The sequence below is a fragment of the Carlito syrichta genome, unplaced genomic scaffold (assembly GCF_000164805.1).
Source record: "Carlito syrichta isolate Samal-C Ts95f unplaced genomic scaffold, Tarsius_syrichta-2.0.1 Scaffold301637, whole genome shotgun sequence".
Taxonomy (NCBI): domain Eukaryota; kingdom Metazoa; phylum Chordata; class Mammalia; order Primates; family Tarsiidae; genus Carlito; species Carlito syrichta.
The window spans coordinates 104,590-127,595 of record NW_007245733.1 but is presented as its reverse complement, the minus strand read 5'-3'; the positions used below and the strand labels follow the sequence as shown (position 1 = coordinate 127,595).

General features: G+C 35.0%; 1 protein-coding gene across 1 annotated transcript in view; it reads right to left on the bottom strand.

The window, feature by feature from the left end:
• LOC103257309 (regulating synaptic membrane exocytosis protein 2) overlaps window positions 1–23,006 on the bottom strand; it is a gene marked incomplete at its 3' end in the record, with an annotated part of 156,620 nt that overhangs the window by 60,772 nt on the left and 72,842 nt on the right. The window contains exon 2 of the mRNA XM_008055033.2: window positions 269–1,194. Within this exon, the coding sequence (XP_008053224.2) occupies window positions 269–1,194 (926 nt within the window). The remainder of the gene's footprint in view (window positions 1–268; window positions 1,195–23,006) is intronic.

Sequence of the window (23,006 nt, the reverse complement as noted above, 5' to 3'; positions counted from 1 at the left end):
AGCTAATATTTTTATATATGCCATCAAATGATGCAAGAAAACTTTCAGAAATAAAGCAAGAAAGAAATTTTAAACAGTCAATAGACTTTTCTTATATGTGACTTTTCTTAGAAGATACTTTTTATAACTTGAAATTTTATTCACATGACAAACATCATAAAAAGACTTCAAAGTAATAATATCTAACTACTAAATGTTTACTCAGAAATATAACCTAAAAAAATTCGTATCTAATCAATTACAGCAAAATGTGTGATAGATAACTTACCTTTTTCACTTACACTCTCACTTTCAATCTCAACATCATCACAACTTGTATATTCAGGTGTGGAAGCCAATTCCTCCTCTGAACTACTCAATGAAACCTGGCGCATTTTACCTCCTTTCTTTGATTTATGAGGTTTTGGTGGTGGAGGTCTCACTGACTCTGACTGGTCTGAGCTGAGAGAATCATTCCTTAACATTGTTTCCATTTTTTCCCTTTTTGTTTTCCTTACAGCAGAGCTAGGATCTAAGTGGTGTTGTTTCCTTAATGAGTCAGTACGCCTCAAGTCCGGTCTATCAATGGGTATTGGACTCCTCCGAGGGGTAGGAGGACTGTGGTTTGTGGTCCTTTGTGAATAAGAACTTGGTCCCTGAGCCTCTCGAGTTCTTTCCATTGAGTAGGATCGCTGGTTTTCCATGGCAGCTCTACGTTCAGATACAGATCTTTGCCGCGATGGTCGGTCCATCCTTAGCATAGAAATCCTGGAATCTTCCAGTTCAGCGTTTGCCAAAGAAACATCACTGTGCCTTCTCTCATGCCGTGCTCTAGACACTTCAGCATGGATACGCATTTGCTCCTCATAGGGTTGTGGCTTTACTGGATAGCGGGCCAAATTCGGATCACTTCGGTAGCGTGCCTGATACTCCTCTTCTCTCCTTTGTCTTTCATATTCATCTCTGCTTTCCACATCCTCTTCATCTACGATATATTCTTTGGAATGCCTGTGACTTCTCCTGCTGGAGTCCCTATAATTTAAATGATCAGATTCTTCATAAAACTGAGGTTCACGCTGAGATCGCCTATCAGCATAATCTGATGGAGACCTAGGCATTGCGCTATCTGAAGTAGCATACTGTGAATATTCCTCTCTTTCTTCCCTTTGGTCGTATCTTCTATTCTGATCTCTGGACACCGATGGACTTCTTTTCCTAAGTAACCAAAGGAAAAGAACAATGAGAAGAGCAAAATTTACACAATTTTACATTTGATAGATTCGCTGGAAGGTTGATGGATAAATTTAAATGTTCTTTTACCATTTAAAAAATTTCATTTTAAAGGCATACCATAACAATGGTTTCACTAGTATTCATTTTATTCAGTTCAAGTAAGTCATTCAAAAGATACTTTTGTTGTAGTTATTAAATGCCTCAAACACTATACACGGAATATACCTATGCTTGAAATTAGAGAATCAACATCATAGTCTGCTGCTGTAAAATAGCGTTTATTCTAGTTTCCTTGCTTGGCTTGCTACATTTCTGCAGGCCTCCAACTGCTATTCAGTAGCTTAGAAAAAAAATATTCTTCCATTCTCTCTATTCCTGACACCTTGATAGGAAAGTTACTTGGAAATGTAATGATATCAAACTAACATGGCTCAAGAGTTGAATACTTCTTGACTAAAACTAAGTGCTGATTCTTAGACATCATTTTTTTTAATTCATTATCTACCTAAATCACTCCTGGTATTGGTTCATCTAAATCTTCATTTCATTATTATGTCTCCAACCCTTTTACAGTGATCTAACTTGAGATAAGCAATTTAAGTAAATACCAACAACAAGGATTTATTCATTACAAAAGTTCTAGAAATCAGAAAGGATTGCTATTTTTATTCCATCTTCATAAAGATTAAGGTCAGCTTGGTGATAACTTGTCTACTCAGTCTTCACATCTGACTGCTCGTATTAAGTTCTCAATCTACCCTTCTAAAACTGGTAAACTAAGTGGACCTTGCAATCACACATAATACTCTGTTAACAAAATAGTCACACTGTCCTAGTCCCTAGAATGAACTCAGGTAATGTCAACCACTACTTATGTAAAGTAACGGGACTAGAATCCTGACAATAACAGAAAGAGTTTAGACTAACTGCTATGGGGATTTTGCCAGAACGTGAACAGAAGAATGAGTAGCAGTAGGTTGAAGTTAAAAGTGATCAAGAACCAAGAGCTCAGTTGTGAATTTCTTAGGCTTTTTTTCCCCCAAAAAAAGCAAGAGTAGAGAAAAAGTTGAGTGGAATGACCCAAATCAGCAAAATCATCACTCTTCTCTAAAGTTTTCTGGTGTCACCAAATCTGTTTTCCCTTACAACTGGAATATAGCCTGCCAATATATCAATCGAAGTTCACTAATGAAAACAGAAGTCACTCTCGGTTTTCCAGGTAGGAAAGGTTTTAACACAGGAATCAGAAACTACATAACTGTTGAATGGACTAGAGGAATAAAGGCAGAAAGTTAATGCCACTAGTCTTAGCCTAAAGAACCAGAGACAAGGGTTCTCAAAATGGACATTGGGAAGCTGCTGTAAATCTCAAGAGTCCCTGGGAATTTGTCATTAATTATCTTGGCAGCCTACAGCATCACGGTGGTCAATTAACAGGAACTTGCCCAGGAGCCACTAAGACTTTCACATCTGCCTGTTAACCACTACTGCTTAAAAATAATGGCTTCTGTGTACCTTCCACTTTTAAAATCTCACACAAGGTTACCTGCATAATAATCATTTATATACCTAACCCTGAACTGTACCACACACCTTCAAAATTAAAAAATTTTTTAAAATTAAAATTAAAAAAATAAGATCTCACACAAATATAAAACCAGGGTAGATGCTAACCTGGAACTATTAAGGGGAAAGCACTGCATTGCAGTAAATGAGGGAAATAGCCTATTCCCTAAATGTTTTACAGTTAAGCAAACAGATGTGTGTGTATGTGTGTGTGTGTATGTGTTGTACATTTATATTTATATATAAAACATTTAGGATTTAATTACAAATCTTTTAGATTACAGTTATATAAAGTCATAGACTCTTACAGTTTAAAACTTACAATCAAAACAGGGCATCCAAAAATATTATATTATTAACATATACAATATCCTATGTGTGTGTATATGCTTACTATGCATCATTCATTTTACTTTTGTCATTATTTTTATACATATGACTAAAGAAAAAACTACTCCAGCATATAGTAGTGTATCGTGAAAAGAACACTAGAGTTAAGGGATCTGCATTTCTTAGTCCTATTTTTGATATTAACCAGTTATTTACACCTATAAAACCATTTAATCTTTGGAAGTCTGTGCTTTAAAAAAGGGGGCATACACACAAAAAAATAGAATATCTTGGCATCTTCTGAACCAGAGAAGTCAAAGACCTTTACAATGAAAACTATAAAACTCTTCTCAAAGAAATCAAAGATGACACAAACAAATGGAAAAATCTTTCATGCTCATGGATTAGAAGAATCAACATTGTTAAGATGTCCATCCTATCCAAAGCAATCTATAGATTTAACCCAATACCCATTAAATTACCAACAGTATTCTTCTCAGACCTAGAAATGACAATACAGGAATTTATATGAAAACATAAATGACTATGAATGGGCAAAACAATTCTTAGGGGGAAAAAAAAAATCAAAGCGGGAGGTATGACACTCCCAGACTTTAAACGTTATTATAAAACTACAATAATCAAAACAGCCTGGTATTGGTACAAGAACAGGCATATAGACCAATGAATCAGGATCGAGATTATGAAAGCAAAACCTCAATTTCTCAACCAACTCATCTTTGACAGAGCCTCCACCAACAAACACTGGGGAGAGGAGAACCTATTCAGTAAATGGTGCTAGGAAAACTGGTTGACCACATGTGTAAGATTAAAAAAGGATCCATATCCAACAGCATATATAAAAATCAACTCTAAATGGATCAAAGACCTAAACCTAAAACCTCAAACTATGAGAACCTTAGAAATACAGGAGACATCCTTATGGAAATTGGAACTGGCAACAATTTCTGATCAAAACTCCAAGTGCTCATGACATAAGAAACAAAATAGACAAGTGGGACCTCATCAAACTGACAAGCTTCTGCAACACCAAAGAGACCATCAAGAGAGCAGGGAGACAGCCCACAGACTGGGAAAAAATATTTGCCAACTATATATGTGGCAAAGGCCTACCATCTAGGATCTACAAGAAACTCAGATGTGTCAAAAATAAAAAGCAAAACAAAACCAAAAAAAGTCCCATTACAAAGTGGGTAAGCCGGGTTCGGTGGCTCAGCCTGTAATCCCGTGCCTTTGGGAGGCTGAGGTGAGTGGATTGCCTGGGCCCGCAGGTTCGAGACCCACCTGGGCAGCGAGACCTCATCTCTACAATAAAAAATAAAAATAAAAAAAAATCAGCCGGGCATGGTAGCACATGCCTGTAATTCCAGCTACTCGGAAGGCTGAGGCAGAAGGATCGACAGAGCCCAGCAGGCAAGGCTGCGGTGGCCAGGAGCGGCCACTGCACTCCAGTCTGGGCAACGGAGTGAGACTCCAACTCAAAAAAAAAAAAAAGTGGGCAAAAGATACGTATACATACTTTTCAAAAGAAGACATATGAGTGGGCAATAAATACATGAAAAAATGCTCAGCCTCACTCATCAAAGAAATGCAAATTAAAACCACACCGAGATACCACCTAACTCCAGTCAGGATGGCCATGATCAATAACTCAAAAAACAGCAGATGCTGAAGAGAACGTGGGGAAAAGGCAACCTTCACTGTTGGTGGGAGTGTAACTAGTACAACCTCTGTGGAAAACCTGGCAATTCCTAAAAGATCTAAAAATCAATCTTCCATACAACCCTGCAACCGCCCCCTACTCAGAATAGACGTGGAGGAATGCAAATCGCTCTATGAAAAAGATACCTGCACACTCATGTTTATTGCAGCATTATGCACAATAGCAAAAACATGGAACCAACTGTGCTGCCCATCAAAAGAGGACTGCATAAAAAAATGTGGTACATATACACAATGGAATATTACGCAGCCATAAAGGACAAAATTATGAACTTCACAGCAACTTGGATGGACTTAGAGTCTATAATACTGAGTGATCTATCACAGAAACAAAGAACTGAGTACCACATGCTCTCACTCATAAGCGGACCTTGAACAATTATCATAATACTATAAAGAAAGGGATCGGCAGTAATAGGAAACTGCCAGGGGAAGGGGGGTACCCCCCATCAATAAGGGTACCTGCATAATGAACATTTGTATACCCCTGAATCATACCACACATCTTCAAAATTTAAAAAAGAAGTTTAAAATAAAATAAAATAAAATGAGAGGCATAGATTATACACATTAACTCATATATCATTTTAACAAATATTTGGATAAGAATACTATATACTATAATACAGAAATAAATAAGACATTATCCTCGTTCCCAAGCTGAATGATGCTAAAACCCTCTTTCATTTCTTAGAGACTATGATCTTATAATATTTATATCACAACTTTACCAAGCTAATATGCCTAAATGAAAGCTTAAAGCATTAAGGATTTCTAGTAATATATTTAACATCAAACTAGGTATTATAGGATAGAAGTGGGGGGGAAAGAACACTTCATTTCTATCTTGAGGTATTAACATAAATTTCTCAAAGTAAGTAAAGAATAATTAAAGTGAATATGGTGAGTCTTTATAACAAAGAATTCTATTCAATTCTAAAAATAAGAATATTTACTTCCTATTACAGAATTTACTTCCAAAAAATAAAGACTATTAATAATTAGTCCCTAGCAAGCCATAAGAGTGGTTTTTAAAAATCATACCTTAGGAAAACTGAATTCTATTAAATCCAGCAATCACTTTGTTCTAGAGATTATGAAATTTGCCTGAAGCGTGTGAATCATACTTTAGATGCTGATTTGTACTGGATTTAAGTAAAAATAGAACAGTGGTTATAATCAGAAATTGGGATGACTATTGTCATTGTTACTTTACGTGGACTTAGGTTTTTAAAAATACACTTTAAGATACAGTACCTTATAATATATTAAAGCTATGCTAGAAGCAAGGCAAGATTTCATTCTAAGAATACTCTTACTGAACAATAAAGAATCTGTAATCAATTTCTCCAAAATACTAAAAAATTCTGTCAAAACAATTTTTAGCAACTACATCATAAATTATTTTGTATATACTATCCTTTAAATTTTAAAACTTCTATATTTCATAGATCCTATATTATTTTCAGGAACTAAAGAAAATCCATGATAATTCAAGTACTATATCTCTAGTCTATATTTTTGCTACTGGCCTTTATAAACAAAACAGCATTTAATATTATCAGGTAGAAAACATTTAATAGGTAAAAGAATATAATGATAATTTGTACACTTCTGTAAAGAATGAAGCATTTAACAGTACTTAACCCAAATGTTATAAATCAAAGGAATGGAAAAAATTCATCTAGGATTTTATATTTCACTTTAATCTTTCAAAGACTGAGAAATTAAGAAGCAGAATCCAAATCGTGTCTTTCTTTAGAATAAAATGTATTTGTGGCATTATATAGTGCCTTAAGTTTTACTCCTATGCATTTTATTAATCCTTGTTTCTGTTATAAAAATATCTATCTATCATCTATCTCTATCATCACTTTACATTTATCTAATATCTACTCATCTTATTTCTCCTTCCTAAAACCTAGGTCGTTACAATTATTTTATCTTTCATCATATTATATTGCTTTTAACTGGAACCAGTTTATAGAAAATCACATTTTAGACAACCTAAATCTACCTTAACGAATATCATTTCTACTCATTGCTTATAATTGTTAGTCATATGAATTAACTATTAAATCTATTTCTAAATATTTTAGCTTATATAACACATCTTATGCTCCATTGCAAATGTTATTCTGACTATGCATATGTGAGCAAGAAATCCTATTAATTAGACTTTTTTAAATTTCATGTCCAAAAATCTTACTGAAAACTCCAAATAAGAAACTTCCTTGCCAACTAAAATCACTTCAAAATTTCCCAAAGACAGTCTCAGTTTACATACTGCATATTAATTCATTATGTTTTTGCCATAACTTCCATTTTAATATTTATAGCCTTCACCATCTTATGAGGTTTGTGTTACTATACCACCTAGAATACTGACCATATATACTAAAAAATAATCATAAAGTCTCTGAAAATGCCCGGTAAACATTTGAAAACATTTAAAAAGACAACAAAAGATAATATGGAAACGTTAGTTGTAATATTAACATATTTCTAACACTTAATTGAAGACATATACCATTTTTAAGACTCATAATAACTGCAGGAATGAAGAATTTGAAGATTATTAATTTCTTTAAATTCAAATTTTATATTACCACAATTAAGCACCACATATATGAACATTTCTTCCTCATAATGTTTATTAGTAGAAATCATTTTTAAATTGTCAATTTATAAATGAAAGGATATAAACGATATTTTAAAAATCATTCATCTGAAAATGCATCTTTTTAAAAGCTTTATAAAGCATGGATAGTGCTAAATAAACTAACATAACACTTCATTAACACAATCTCACAATACTAACCATATAGTTTTAATATAACATTACAATCAAATTCTAAAATTTGAAGCTGTTAAAACATGTTAAATCAAGGATTTAACAGAAGTATACAATCCTGTAAAACATGAAATACAGGTTCCATTACCTATAATTCCTACAAAAAGCTTTTAACAAGTCAAATAATTTATATTTATCCAAAACCATAAAATATATCAATTTTTTACATAAAACAATTAATATTTAATATATTTTTCTTGTTTTACCTGTTGTTCAACCAAAGCACATCTGTCGAGCACGAAGCATCATGTTGACAAAAATACATCAACACTGTGCTAGGCAGTGCTTTCATTTAATCCTTCTAGCCCTGGCAAAATCATAGGAGCCATCCTTAATCAGATGATTTGAAAGTCTTTACTTGTTTACAGTCATTTTATTTCAAACTCAATTACTAAAAAGTTACATATAAAACAACAGTCATTCAAAAATGGAGTCATAAAATCCTCCAGTGATGGACTTGTTAAGAAAAAGGTTATTCTTTAATGCTGTTACTATGTGGCTGTATATAGCTCCAGGTCAAGTAAGAATGTACCCTGTAAGGAGGATTATGGTACTTAGCTGATTAGTGCCTCCCAATACTGAACACCAAATGCAACCTACATCCAAGGCATTTCTGGGCACTCTACTTAAAACTGACAGATTTAGAAATGTATAAATCACCTTCTCCTATACAAAATACAATATTTCTAAAATAACAGAATTCATTGTGTTTGCTATTGATAATTGTGCTACTCAGCTTTCATCATGAAATGTATAGTGATAGTTTAAGAGGTCTATTTTGTAACTTATTTTTAATTATTCAATAACAAGTTTCTTAATTAAAAAAAAAATCAATGCTTCTCCAAAGTTGCAGGAAGCAGTAATTTCTATAGAAATTTAATTAAAAAATAATGTGCTCCATGAACTAAGTTGATTAGACACTAAGTTTAAATCAAGCTTTGCTCATTTTAATGTATCAATTAACATCTCAATACCACCATTTTGCCATTGAAAAATGGAAACGAGAATAACACCACGGATTCCCTCCTTTTAAGTCAATTACCTAGATATTAATATTACAACTCTGAGAATTATATTTAAGTGATTCCAGATACACATATATAAAAGTGAGAAAAGGTTAGTGTTTGAACAGCAAGGAGAGATGCAAAAATGCTGTGCAGTTTTTTTGGTGTCACAAATATTGATTTTAAATGAGGGTCTAGAATATGAGACACCACCATTCAACAATTTGTGCAGTATTCACTCATAGAATTTTCTTTTAGAATTAAAGTAGGTCTTGAAAAGACTGTGAGGGACATAGAGACAGAGAAAATGATTTTTTACCTCTAAGATCCCAAACAAAGAATTGTCAGTTCTTCAAAGAGAAAGACAATAAGAATCTAAACAATTCTTTTTCACAGGAATGTAAAACCAATAATAAAATTAAACTAAACTCCATGATACATATCAAACTGAAAAAAAATCAATTTGTTCCCACAGCTAATTTTGATTCTTGAAAGCTGATAAGTCCAGAAAATTTTAGAAACATTATAGTTGATGCTGTAACAGCAATCCTTCCTCTGCTTTTGCTTCCATTCACTTTCACCACCTCAGTGAATTCTCTTGGGGATGTTCTTCCAGCTGTAATGCACACTCTGCTGCCAATGCCCTTCTTTGTCATTCACCTCACTCTAGTTCATCCACCCAGACTTTGATTTGTATCACCTCTAATACAACTACTGTTTTTCCTTCACTCTCTGCTGATCTTCCTAGGGCTCCAATTTCCCTCTTTTTCTCTTCAGAATGTTTATTCTCCTTTTAAGACCAGTATGCACATTTTTAACTCTTTATTTTAATATATTTTGTCTTGTTTATTCCTTTTATAAGTACTTCCCATAAATTCAAATGTATGAGGACCCAAATTGGGGTCTAAAAAGTTTTCATAAGAATAACTGTAATTTTAATGTCCACTTACTGAAGAAGTACAAAATAACAAAATGATTCTATAAATCAAATGCCAGTTTAAATTAATATTTATTTTATTCATGACAATATTTTCAACTTATATTTGAAAGATGAATGCTTTAAATATTCAAATCTCTAGAAAATGGTATGCAATTGATGCTCCCCTAAAGTAATCCTTTGTGTCCCTTCCATCTTCCCATCATCTTTCCCAAAGCCAACATGTCAAAAATAGACACAAAGACTGAGAACTATTCAATACCAGGAGATAATTTAAAGCTGCAGTAATTTTATTTCCCTCTTTAAGGTAATCCACCTAAGTCTGTGTAGCCTTAGAAACAATCCTCAAAAAAGAAAACTCCACTGAGAACAATACCAAGACGTATGAGTGAGATAGAAGATATGAAAGAGGGAAAAAAGTATGTTTAGCCAATAACTATCTTCCACATTCATCAGTGAAAGCGCTTGTGACTTTTATATTCTTTTGCTATTGCAGTTCCTTTATTGACTTCCAATTATGAGTTTAATGCACCTACTGCATATTTTCCTTTTTCTATTTGCTCCAAAGAGCCAACTTACAGATTTTTGGTTAGGGTCTAAAACCAAGGTTATTCAGAGAAATCATTTCCTATCAAAAGAAACAAATACATCTAGAAGTATATGCCAAGGAAAAATTGGTGCTTCTTATCTGCAAGTCAAACATGTGCATAATTAATTTTCATCTTAAGTATGTATTTCCTTCTGGGTAAAAAAGAATCATGTAGTGCTTTAAAGTATGAAAAATACAGAGAAGTGAATTAAAATAGAAGCAGGATTCTCTCAGTTAACAGCAATTTTTCCTTTCCAGTTTCTTCTCCATTCATGAGGAAATCCTATTGGATCTACCGTCAAAATAAATCCAAACAGTCCTCGCTACCTCCGCTGGCACAAACTTGGTGAAGTCAACATCATTTCTCAGGAGAATTATCACAAAATCTTCCTAACCTGTCTCCCAGTTTCTACCCTTCTTCCCTACAGCCCAGTCTCAACACAGTCACATTGTATAATTAATATGCCAGAAATCCTGCAGCAACTCCTCATTTTGCTTACAATGAAGACCAAATTCCTTGCAAGGTCTATGGGATCTGGTGCCCTTTACTCTCTGGTGTCCTCTCCTATTGCTTGTCCCTTGTTTGCTCAGATCCAGCCAAGCTGACTTCCCTGCATGTTCTCACCTTAGGACCACCACTGTTTTAACAGCTCTGCCTGGAGTGGTGTTCCACCAAACAGTAGCAGCATCATCTAGTATTCCAGTCAGTGGAGATCTTTTTCAAGTCTTCCCTTAAATCTCACTTTCTCAGTGAGGCCTACCCCGACCATCCTATTTCATAGTTTAATCTCCTCTCACACTCACCTTTACTCCTAATTCCTTTAACCTGCTTTACTCTATCTTTTTCATAAAACTTATCACTTTCTAATTATGAATTTTTTTTTTGTCATGTCTATAATCTGTTTCCACATACTACAATCTAAATTTTTCACCATTTGGTCGCTTTATCCCAATGCCTGGCACACAGAAGATCTCAATAAATATTTACTAAATAAGTAAACAAAGATATAGTATAAGCAAAGCATTTTTTGGCACTTATGTTAAAAGTACATTTTGGCTGGGTACTGTGGTTCACACCTGTAATCCCAGCATTTTGGGAAGCAAAAGCAGCAGGATTACTTGAAGTCAAGAGTTTGAAACCAGCCTAGAAAGTATAGCAAGACTCCATGTCTACAAAAAGATTTGTGTTTTTTTTTAAGAGGCAAATTTTATTCACCTAGTTACACAGGCTACCGATATAAACTTAGAAGCATTAGCCAAAACTCACACTACTTTTTTCCCCTAAGTTGTATTTTACCTGTAAGTGTAAACTTACAAATTATCCCCAAATAATACTCTCAAGTAAACTAGCAAAAGATGTATCATCAATGCATTGTCTCAAGAATATCAACCTCTTTATTCTCCAAGCTACTGAATCATTTTGTGCTATTTTGCTATTTTTCATGAATGATTTGAGAATTTAGGAGATTTTTCAATAGATGTGGAGAAAACTGCATTGCTTGAGATAAGGGAAGGTAGAGGTTAAAGGAAAACCATTTTCAACTGCAGTACAGAAAGAATCTTTGAAAAACAGAGCTATGGCTCTGTCAATTAGCCTGCCACTAATCTGCATAAGAACACAACTAAATTAACTTCCTTTAGAAAAAGCTATGAAAGTCATCAAGCTCAAAAATAAGAAATTCCTGGTGGAGAAAACTGTGTCCAGATGTTATGCATAACTTCACAGAATTTACAACAGGGCCAACAAAGGATATCACGAGAGAGATTGTGGATATGGGAAAAAAAAAAAAAAAAAAAAGGAGGGTGGTGGTGGTGAAAGGTTTCTGGATAATGATTTTGGAGAAATTCAAGGGCTAATAGACACCACACTAGAGGAAGCAACTGAAGACAATTTGATAGAAATGGGTGCTTCCGAACCAGTGCTTTCACACTGTGTAAGCACTGTACATTAGAGCCAGTCAGAGAAGTGTGATGAGAAAGAAAACATAGAAGAAGCGGTGCCAGAAAACAAATTGACATTAGACAATCTGACAGAAAGGTTCCAATTACTCAAGATTGTTTTTTACACCCTTTACAACATGGACACTTCTATGGAATGGGGTGGGCACTGAAATTCAAGCCAAACGGTGGAAGAAGGATTGGCACCCAATAGAACATTTTTAGAGAAGTAGAAAAGCAAAAATGTCAGAAAAAAAGATACAATGTATTTCTGTAAATTTATACCAAGAGTACTTGCCTCTCCTATCTCCCCTTCCATCTCCTCCACCTGTTCCAACCTTGAGACGGCAAGACCAACCCCTTCCCCTCCTCAGTTTACTCAATGGAAAAGTTGAAGACCTTTATGATGATCCGTTTCCACTAAATGAATAGTAAACACATTTTCTCTTCTGTAAGCTTTTCTTAGTAACATTTTTCTTCTCTCGCTTACTTTATTGTAAGAATATAGAATACAATACATATAATATAAAAAATATGTGTTAATCAACAGTTTATGTTGTTGGTATGACTTCCAGTCAACAGTAGGCTGCTAGTGAATAAGTTTTTGAGAAGTCAAAGGTGGATTTTCAACAGTGTAGTGTGCAAGTTCTCTTAAAGCTCGTGTTGTTCAAGGGTCAAGTGTATATCCTGGAATGTCAGTGTTTTCACTCCATTTCCAGTCTCAGAAAGTCTGCCCTAAATCCACATATCCACACTACAAAAGCACTGAAACATAATGAAAATTTCAAAGAAGATTTTCTGAGTAGGAGAAGAAGTATTGTACCCCAGAGAGCAAAACTTCCATATAATATCTCTTTTTAACAATTGTGTTCTTTCCTTGAAGTAACTCTTTCCTCAGTAAAGTTCTCTTATCTTTTTCCAGTTTCTTCGCCCACATTCCACTAAAAATTTCCTTTGCCTGTGATGTAGGAGAGCCAGCAAAAAAAGTGTAAGGCTTGCTGGAGCTGGGCCCCAAGTAAAAAAAAAAAAAAAATAGGCAGAATGTAACAGAAGACACTGGTGGTGTTGAGCTTTGTGAAGGAAGGCTGTTAAATTTCAACAAGTGGCTGTGCAATTTGGTCAAATTTAAAGTATGATGTTCTTTTTTACATACCACATTAAAAGAGGAGTATTAACTAAGAGGCATGTCTGAGACCAGGTAGGATGATGAGTTACCAGATTAGACAATGGAATTAGAATTTTCTTTTAAATATGAACTTTTTTAACATAAATACTCAGATAAATTATGTGTTTTTACTACTTGTATAGCAGTTTCTCTAGCAATTTTTAAACTAACTGATAGAAAATAATATCCCATTGTGAAATTAGTTATTTAAACTTTAATCTATATTCTCTAAAAATGTGTTAGATTACAAGCTAAAAATAGGTGAATGTGTGTGTTACTTAAAGTCTTCTGAATGAAGAGAATAGGAAACGTACTCTAGAAGCAACTGTAATGAACATCTGTTGCTTGCTCTCTGTCATATATTAATCCTCCCTCTTGGAATGGAAGGAACATCTCCGCTCTAAGCTTTGTGGTTTGGATTGAACTGGCCTCACCTGTTCCAGGGGTGAGCCATGATTAGCAGAGCTAATCTGAATATACCACCCCTATTCAGAATGGCTAGCACAATGACCTAAGCTGGTCCAATCATAGCAGCTCTTAAGAACACTGGTCTGACAAAACTAAGACACATGATTCCTGTTTCAGGATTGAAGATTTATCTAACTCTCAGAAACACTGGAAAACAATTTATGGCTGTGAGATAGGGGGAGCCTTTCCCAAATGGGGTCAATATCTAGTTAGTGACAACTAAAAATATAAAAAAGAAATTGGGTCTTCCATCTCATTACAGGACATTCAGGATCAATCCTCACCTGATCAACGTTGTACCTCTGAAATTTCAATCAGGTGAACAAATAAATTCTCTTTATTTTTTATGTCAACCTCAGTTGAGTTTTCTATTACTTGCAGCTAAATTCTTCTTGGCTGACAGAATCTTTTCATAAGTATAACAGTTTTCATAAGTATAAGTAAATAAAAGCCTACCATAGGTGACCTCATTTAACCTTATTAACTCCTCTAGGCCGTATATCCAAACACAGTCATGTGGGGAGTTGGGACTTACTTCAACATAAGCATTTTGTTGCACACAATTTAGTCCATAAAAGCTCAATAATAAATTATTTATATTATTCAAACTCCTCAAAATTCCTTGAAGGCTTGCAGGATCTCTGGTTTGCATAAGTAGCTTAAAAACCCCTAATATTTGAATTTTGGGTCCCCCTCTGAAATTAATCCTGTATAACCTGACCCTAAAGTCTATATGTTACTTTCTCATCAGCAGTCATAATGTTTAAGAACTCTGTTTCTATAAAAATTAATTTTTTTCCTTTGGGAAAAATAAGTACTCTGAGACCCTTATATACGCTGTAGTTGTATGATTTCTTTAAAGTATTTCCAGTTTTACAGTAAGAACAGTCATTTAGTGAGATCAAAATCTTTTCCAACATTAAAAATAAAAAGACTGCATATTTAATATTAAATTTCATATGATAATTGTGGCATTAAGCTTGTTCTATTTAAGGCTAGAAAGAGATAACATATCATATCCAACATGTTTGAAGCAACAGCAACAAGCTGCTATTTTTTAAAGTAATTCATGTTAAACGATACCCTACCCATGCTGGGCTCGGTGGCTCAGCCTGTAATCCCGTGCCTTTGGGAGGCTTAGGTGAGTGGATTGCCTGAGCCCGCGAGTTCGAGACCCGCCTGGGCAGCGAGACCTCATCTCTACAATAAATCAAAAAATCAGCCGGGCGTGGTAGCGCATGCCTATAGTTCCGGCTACTCGGGAGGCTGAAGCAGAAGGATCACCGGAGCCCAGCAGGTCGAGGTTGCGGTGGCCGGGAGCAGCCACTGCACTCCAGTCTGGGCAACAGAGTGAGACTCCAACTCAAAAACAAAAAACAAAAAACTATACCCTACCCAACTGCTAGACTAATTCAGAAATTAAAAAAAAAAAAAGAAGTAGGTGACATATGACATATTACGTCTACCACTGATAGAACTGAAATTGTAGTATTGGTCTATATCTATGTAAAAAGTTGGCTGAAGCCTCAGACTCATACAGACACACCCATTTGGGCCCAGGCAACTCTGGTCTGAGACTTTTACAACCTGTCCCTGTAAAACCTATGGCAGGGACAGGAGAGAATGTATGCTCTCAGTGAGCAGCTTGTTTCCAAGAGAAAGCAGAAAGACAAAAAAATTGCTACTCATGCTCATTTCCTTAGCCCAAAGGGTAGCATAAAAGAGGGAGTAGAAAGAGGCCAGGAAAATTATATTAGTGCTGCTCCATCCATAGGAAACATAGGAGTAAGGCAGTAAGATATTCTACCTACCAAAACCCTAAAACATTTAAGTCTAGAATTGGGTTCAATTAAAGCAGCTCTGGTGCACACAGGACTTCATGATTTAGGGCTCAAGATAACACTGCTTCAACTGAAAGTTGATGATCTAGCAGTAAGAATGAACAGAGGTACAACTAGGACCAAGGGCAGAAGAGAGTGTGGCAAACACAGTTGTTGCCTACTAAACATCTAATCTCTCTACTTTCTTACAAATAGAATCCTAATTTATTCAGGGCAGCAGTGTGCCTAGCCTAACAAATTTATTTTCCAGGCTCTCTTGTAGCTAAGCTTCAGGCCAATAAGATTCAGATAGAAGTTTATTAGGTATAGTTTCTTCTACAAAGCCTGCTTATTCCTCATGAAACGATAGACCTGACTGGCATACACCTTTCATACTTTGTCCTTCCATATTCTTGAATGTAGTGTAGTTCTGTTACTTTATAATGCAATAGCCTGTGGGTAGCAGGGCATTAAGCAAAAGGAGCATAGACCTCTGCTGACTTCCTTGACAATGGTGTCATACTTAAGCTGTCTACCTCCAGACTTACTTTTACATAAGAAAAACAAACTTTTTATCCAAACATTGTGGATATGAGCTCTATGTTACATATAAACACAATGCCAACTAAGGCCAGAGACAGACTTGACTTGTGTGAGAATTCTAAGACATCTAGGCTCATCAGGAACTTGGTTGCCATTTCTGTAGAAGATAAACAAGTAAATAAAAGCCTACCATAGGTGAAAAGGGCCTAGAAACAAAAACTACGTGCAGGTTATCTGAGGGAGTAAAAGCCCACGGGAGAGTGATTTCAAATGAAAGAAACAGCAGTGTAGCACATGTCCTAACTCCTTATCCTGTGGTTTCTGGAACCAAGAGTCTACTGTGAGCACCTCCTCCCAATTCTGTGTTCAGTGATATCAGACTGGTAACTTAAAATCAGCCATGGAATATTGACACTGCAAAAACAGACAAAAGCTGCCTGTCGGATCTTCTTTCTTTAGAGAGCTGGTTGTCAAATATTTACCAGCACACTACTACTTATATCCCAATGCTCAGTTAAACATGAGCCTAGAAAAAATGTGCAAAGTGCAAAGTCTCCAGATGAAGAGTGTTAGCCAAACAGCTAACACTCTTCATCTGGAGACTTCAATTCATTAGTGCAAAGAATACCTAATATAGAGCCTTCCATTTAGCAGGTGCTCGGTCACTGTTTGAGAAAGGAAGAATTCTTTCTCTGTCATTATAACTATAGAATTAATTTTACTTTCCAAAAGAACTAAATGTAGAAAAACAAACTCCTTTGTTTTTAATTTAATGATACCTAAAAATCTCTGTAATTCTTTGAACATGTCATTCTACCCCCTATCCTACACACTCTTTTGAGTTGCATGTTGTGACAGAATCGAAGTGTATTTATGAAATCAGAACATGTCAGAGCTTTAAAGAAAGATGTCCAAAGATCCAGCAGCTAGTTTAATGACAGTAAGCAAGGAAAGAGGGTATCAGGTTGACATTAGGCACTCCTAAAGGGGGGAAGAATGGAGATAAGTGTTGAAAAACTACCCACTGAGTACCATGCCGACTACAAGGGTGACGTGTTCAATAGAAGCCTGAACCTCACCATCGTGCAAAATACCTATATAACAAACCTGCACACATACCCTTGAATCTAAAAATAAAATAAAACAAAAACTGAAAATAAAAAATTAAGTTCTCCAGTGGACCATACAGAAAAAACTGAAAGAAGTTATGACTAGCTAGCACTTGATTATATAACTGAATATGCACATTGTGAGGTACCCACAATAAAAAACTTTTGAAATATAAAAACTGATATTGAAAAGTTACAGTCACAAAAGCAAGCTCAAATTTCTCATTAAAAATTTAAAACATAGTTCAGAATATTAATACAAATTTACAAGACTTTGCATTTTATTTTTCTTATAATTATGTAACAATTTAAAATATAATTTAAAAATTGTTACCAAGTCTCATATTAACATTGCCAAATCCCATCAGTTTACTCCAGTATACTATGTCCAATAACATTTTCTATGTGTGCTATGAAAAGAAATGGTATGGGAAGTATTAAACTGTACAATCTGGTTAAGAAAGTATAGTATGGTTAAGTATAAATCCATTCTGAAAACAGAGCTCAGATTTGTCTTGTTGATGACACAGAACATCTTTTATCAATGACAGTGTTTTTAAAATTAATTAAATTCCCTTAAAGAGTTTACTTTTCCGAAATAACTTTTATACAATACAATAGTGTAACAGAATATTTAAGTGCATAAGCCACAAGCTCTAGAGTCAGACAAACTTGGTTTTATTTATTTTTATTTTTTTATTTTTTATTTTTGAGTTGGAGTCTCACTGTCGCCCAGACTGGAGTGCAGTGGCCGCTCCCAGCCACCGCAGCCTCGACCTGCTGGACTCCAGCGATCCTTCCGCCTCAGCCTTCCAAGTAGCTGGAACTACAGGCGCACGCTACCAAACCCGGCTAATTTTTTAATTTATTGTAGAGATGAGGTCTCACCTGCCCAGGCGGGTCTCGAACCCGCGGGCTCAGGCAGTCCACTCACCTCAGCCTCCCAAAGGTGCGGGATTACAGGCTGAGCCACGGAGCCCAGCTCAAACTTGGTTTCAAACGTGACTCTGTGATTATTAGTTGTGACTTCAGCTTACTGATGGATTAGTGGAAATAGAAACATAAAATTATATAAAATAATATGTGTTCAGTGCTTAACACAATGTCTAGCACACAGCAAGTGCTCAATAATGAAAAACTATTATTTTAAAATACTTTTGCTCACTGGGAATGTTGAGGTCACATGTATGAAAAGAAGTTTTCTCTTCCTAGAACAATTGTTGAATTTTTAAAAATGTTGTTGAACTTATTTTTTTCTCATTCCTTTCTTTATCCCTAATTTATCTCCTAAGTGTATGCACACTAAGCCCTCAAATGCCAAAAAAATTACATTATATTTATTAAATATTAAATAAATTATATTTATTTAATATTTACCATCTGCTACATATAGACATAATGATTTACTGCACTATCTCATTTAATACTCACAAACAACTGTATGAAGAAGGGTCTGTTACAATACCATTTATACAAATAAGGAAGTGGAACTTAGAGAGTTCAAGTAAGAGAAAAACAACTGAGGGAGTGTAAACCTGAGCTCAGTTTGTTTTTACTATAACCTGCACTATCAAAACATTCCATTCACTTATGTGTGCAGATTAGTGAGCTGCCTCAGCACGATGGGAAATAAATATGAGAATGTTATCTTTCTCCAGTGCATTCAACTACAATACCTCACGCATATCCTTCTTCAATGATGTCAATTAGACCTAGCAATGAGGAAATTCACACTGCCATAAATAGTACTAAAGTGCAGTGATACCCAAGAATTTACTCCTCATCTCCATCCAGTTGGGAGGGGCCGAGTGGCTGATCCTGTCCAGTTAGATCTGAGAGAAAGTATAATTTCTGGGCTGTGGTAGTAAAAAGCCCATACCCTGTTCTCTGGTCTCTTCCTCTGCCCACATGGACTAGGTAGTGCAGCTGCAAGATGTTGGAGTTTGTACTGCTGAACCACATGGGAGGTAATGGCCCAGGAGAGTCCCCCTTACAGTGAACTATACTAGAACAAGAAGTAAACCACTTTTGTATGTTAAGCATTGAGATTTGGGTTACTTGTTATTGCTGTATAACCTTGCCAATCATAAATAACACATTTAAACATTCCATCCCACAAATGGAAATACAGGCTGTTCTCTGTCCACCCAGCCACTACCCCCAATCTCTATTCGATAATCTTTTTCTATGTTGAAATAGCCACAGAGATATAGAGCAAAAACTTTACTGCTTAAGTAGATGGCTAACCAAGAAATATAATGCTATCATCCCCTTCCTGTTAGCACCTCTAATTGCCACAAATAACTCTGTTGGAGATTCCCTTCATTTGACTTTTAGTGTGTGGGTGGGGGGGTGGGGGCAGTCTGAGGGGGAAATAGTATATTCCTTCTGTAAGTGGTGGAAAGGGTGGAAGGCCCCTGCATTCCTCACTAGTCTCAAGATTTATTATTCAAATTGCTCTCCTACCCCTTCCTTTCCCCAGTTCTCTTTTATTATGGAAAGTGAAAATTCCACTGGTGTAACAACTGAAGGTAGCAAGAGTTTAATCTCCTTTCAGGAAACACTGAGAGAAGTATTAGGTCTCAACTATTGGCAGAACTTTTGTTTAATGAGCTTAATGCTTTTTTGTCCACATTAGGTTTCAGTATGTAATTCCAAAGTAACAAAGAAAGACCCACTCCATATCCTATTATTATAATTCAGTGTGTCATGTTATCCCAATCTATCATTTGGAGCACTTATTTAAATTTATTTGATCCTGAAAATTTCTTCAAACCACAATTATCTATTTCAACTATATGGAATAAAGAACCACTCAGGTCGAACCGATTTACACAAATGTATGAATGGCAAAATATCCTTCCAGAGGGGTTCCTTCTTTGTAAAACGCATGATTCAGACTAGAAAATGAAGATCCCTTCTAGATCTACCCTACTATGATCCTTAAATACTATATACTATTTTTTGTATATTATGACCCAATAATATTACGTACATAGTTGTACAGTTTCACCCACACTAACCAGATAAGGAAAAATGAAACATAACTTTAAGTAACTGGCTTCTGAGTTAGATTAACTCAGCTAATCCCTTTGCTAAGGTTCTCCTTGGCTTAATTTTTCTAACTTTACATGATAATCATTCAATGTGTTTCTGCCAACTAACATTAAAATTGGAAAATTCACTTTACCTTAATATTTAAAATCTAAAAAAGCATTTTTTTATGATTGAAAAGAGGTATATAGGATCCAGTGATTACTACCAAAATGAATCTAAAATCTTAAAAATACATAACATAAACTAAAGAAAGTAAATTAACACTAATAATTAATAAATATAAAACTGTCAAGAGTAATATTCACTTCAAGGGTTTTTTACTTGCTGCTATGAAGCAGGTTGTTGGCAATTTAAAAACCAATATTCTCAGCCGGGCTCGGTGGCTCAACCTGTAATCCCGCGCCTTTGGGAGGCTGAGGTGAGTGGGTTGCCTGAGCCTGTGGGTTCGAGACCCGCCTGGGCAGCGAGACCTCATCTCTACAATAAATCAAGAAATCAGCTGGGCGTGTAGTGCATGCATGTAATTCCAGCTCCTTGGAAGGCTGAGGCGGAAGGATCGCCGGAGCCCAGCAGGTCGAGGCTGCGGTGGCCGGGAGCGGCCACTGAACTCCAGTCTGGGCGACAGAGTGAGACTCCAACTCAAAAAAAAAACCAAAACAATATTCTCTTGTCTGTGTTGAAACAGAGTCTTGGGTTTTTTGGTTTTCTAAATACAAAATATGCTCATATAAAATAAAAAGAGTAACTACATTATTTGAACTTTTAAAAACTACTCTTCCAGAATTTTAAAATGCTCATTAATAATATTTATCTAAAAATATAAACATATAAGTAATGCACAAATGTTACCTATTTTTAATATAAATCTATACCAAAAGGATTTTACTAGAACTAATGACTGAATACATTGTACAACTTTTTAATCCCTCAAACAAAGAGATTAGGTTTAATCACTCCTAATCATTCCTCACAGTTTTTCCTTAGTTTTCATGCCATGGCCAGATCTCTTGAAATCTGAATGAAATACTAGAAATTAGTAGATTTTGTGATAGTAATAGATTCTCTATCATTCAATAAAGACCTGTATTTTGTTATCTCAGCACAAAACATCAATAAGCATTGAAAATTTTCAGATCAAATTTTTTTCTCATAAAATAGCAGTGCAATACAATACACTGCCTGGCTTAAGGTAGGAATATTTTAGTAGCTTATAATTTAGTAGCTTAATATTTTGGTAGCTTCATTAACTAGCCTATTAAGTTACTTTCTTAAAATTTTTAAATGTACAAAATAATTTTGCTAAAAAAATGTATTTGTAGTATCTAATATGAGTAAAAAATCATAGCAGCAAAATTACCCTTAATGTTAAAAATTAAAATTAGAAATCATATATCGAGAAAATGTATTATAAGTAGTATCCAATAACTTATGCATTCTGTTTCACTCAAATGTTTATTCCTTCATATATACTGTAATTTCCTACTAGCTACCAAGAATTATGCTAGACATGATTGGGATTTAAAATGTTAATAAAATCGTTTTAATTGTGTTCCTAAGTGTTTTCAGGAGGAGATAAATAAAAAGGTTACACCGGCCTAGCCAGGCCAATGCCTCAGGCCTGTTTTAGCAATAATGTGCAAATGATTTTGAATCTCATCTTGAAAAGCTAATCTAATTATCAGTTAAGACTACATTTGGCAGCAAGTCCTTAAAAACATACCAAACATTTTAGGAGAGGTATTTATTTGTCTGTACAATGAGAAGTTAGCCTAAGGCTGGTGCAGCACTAAATGATGCCAGCAGGTACTGGACTCTCTCTGAGGAATCACACTACATTCCTAGACTTTGGATACTGCAGCTCAGACATTTCTTACATGTGCTAAGCAGGAGAAAGGTAGAAGCCAGAGTGGCTGCACTGGCCAACCATGTTCTGTTTGTCTAGAATTTAGTCAGAAGGCCACCTGAAGCTAGACTGAAAAGATAAGCTTTTTGCTTTGCAGCTTCTGTAGCAGAGGAGAATCCATAGTAGAGCAAAAAACTGAGAAGACAGTTGCAATGGACATAGGGAGATCACATAGAGTGTCTGCACATCTTATGAACTGGTGATCATTCTGCTTTTCCAGTTACGTGTAATTCTTAAAATAATAAATTGACTAGAATGTAATAATAATTGCATAGTAAAATTTAAAATGGTAAATATTGGACATCTAAAGGGTGCATTAGTGATCAACAAATACTATGAGACGAAACTAAAGAACAGAATAAACAGTTTCATATAAACTCATGTCTTAAAACAAACCAAAATATCCCCAAAATGTAAAATTCATAGCTTAAAAAAGCTGATAAACGAAAACCTTTAAAATAGGTACAATATTAAATACTGCATTAAATATTGAGGAACAATTTTTATAATACATACAAAATAATTTTTACTTTTGTCATTAATCTTAAACAAGTGAAAAGGATTATACACAATGGATTTGAATAATATTTTGTAGAAATCGTAAATGTCCTATCCATTTCAAAGTAAGCAAATAGTTCAATGAAAGATGAGGAGGCACTAGCCATGTCCTCAGAGTCTTCATTAAATGTAGTATGTATTTGTAAGCTTGGACTTATATATTAGTAAATAATCCTTTATCTGATTTCTTTTTTTTTTTTTTTTTTGAGT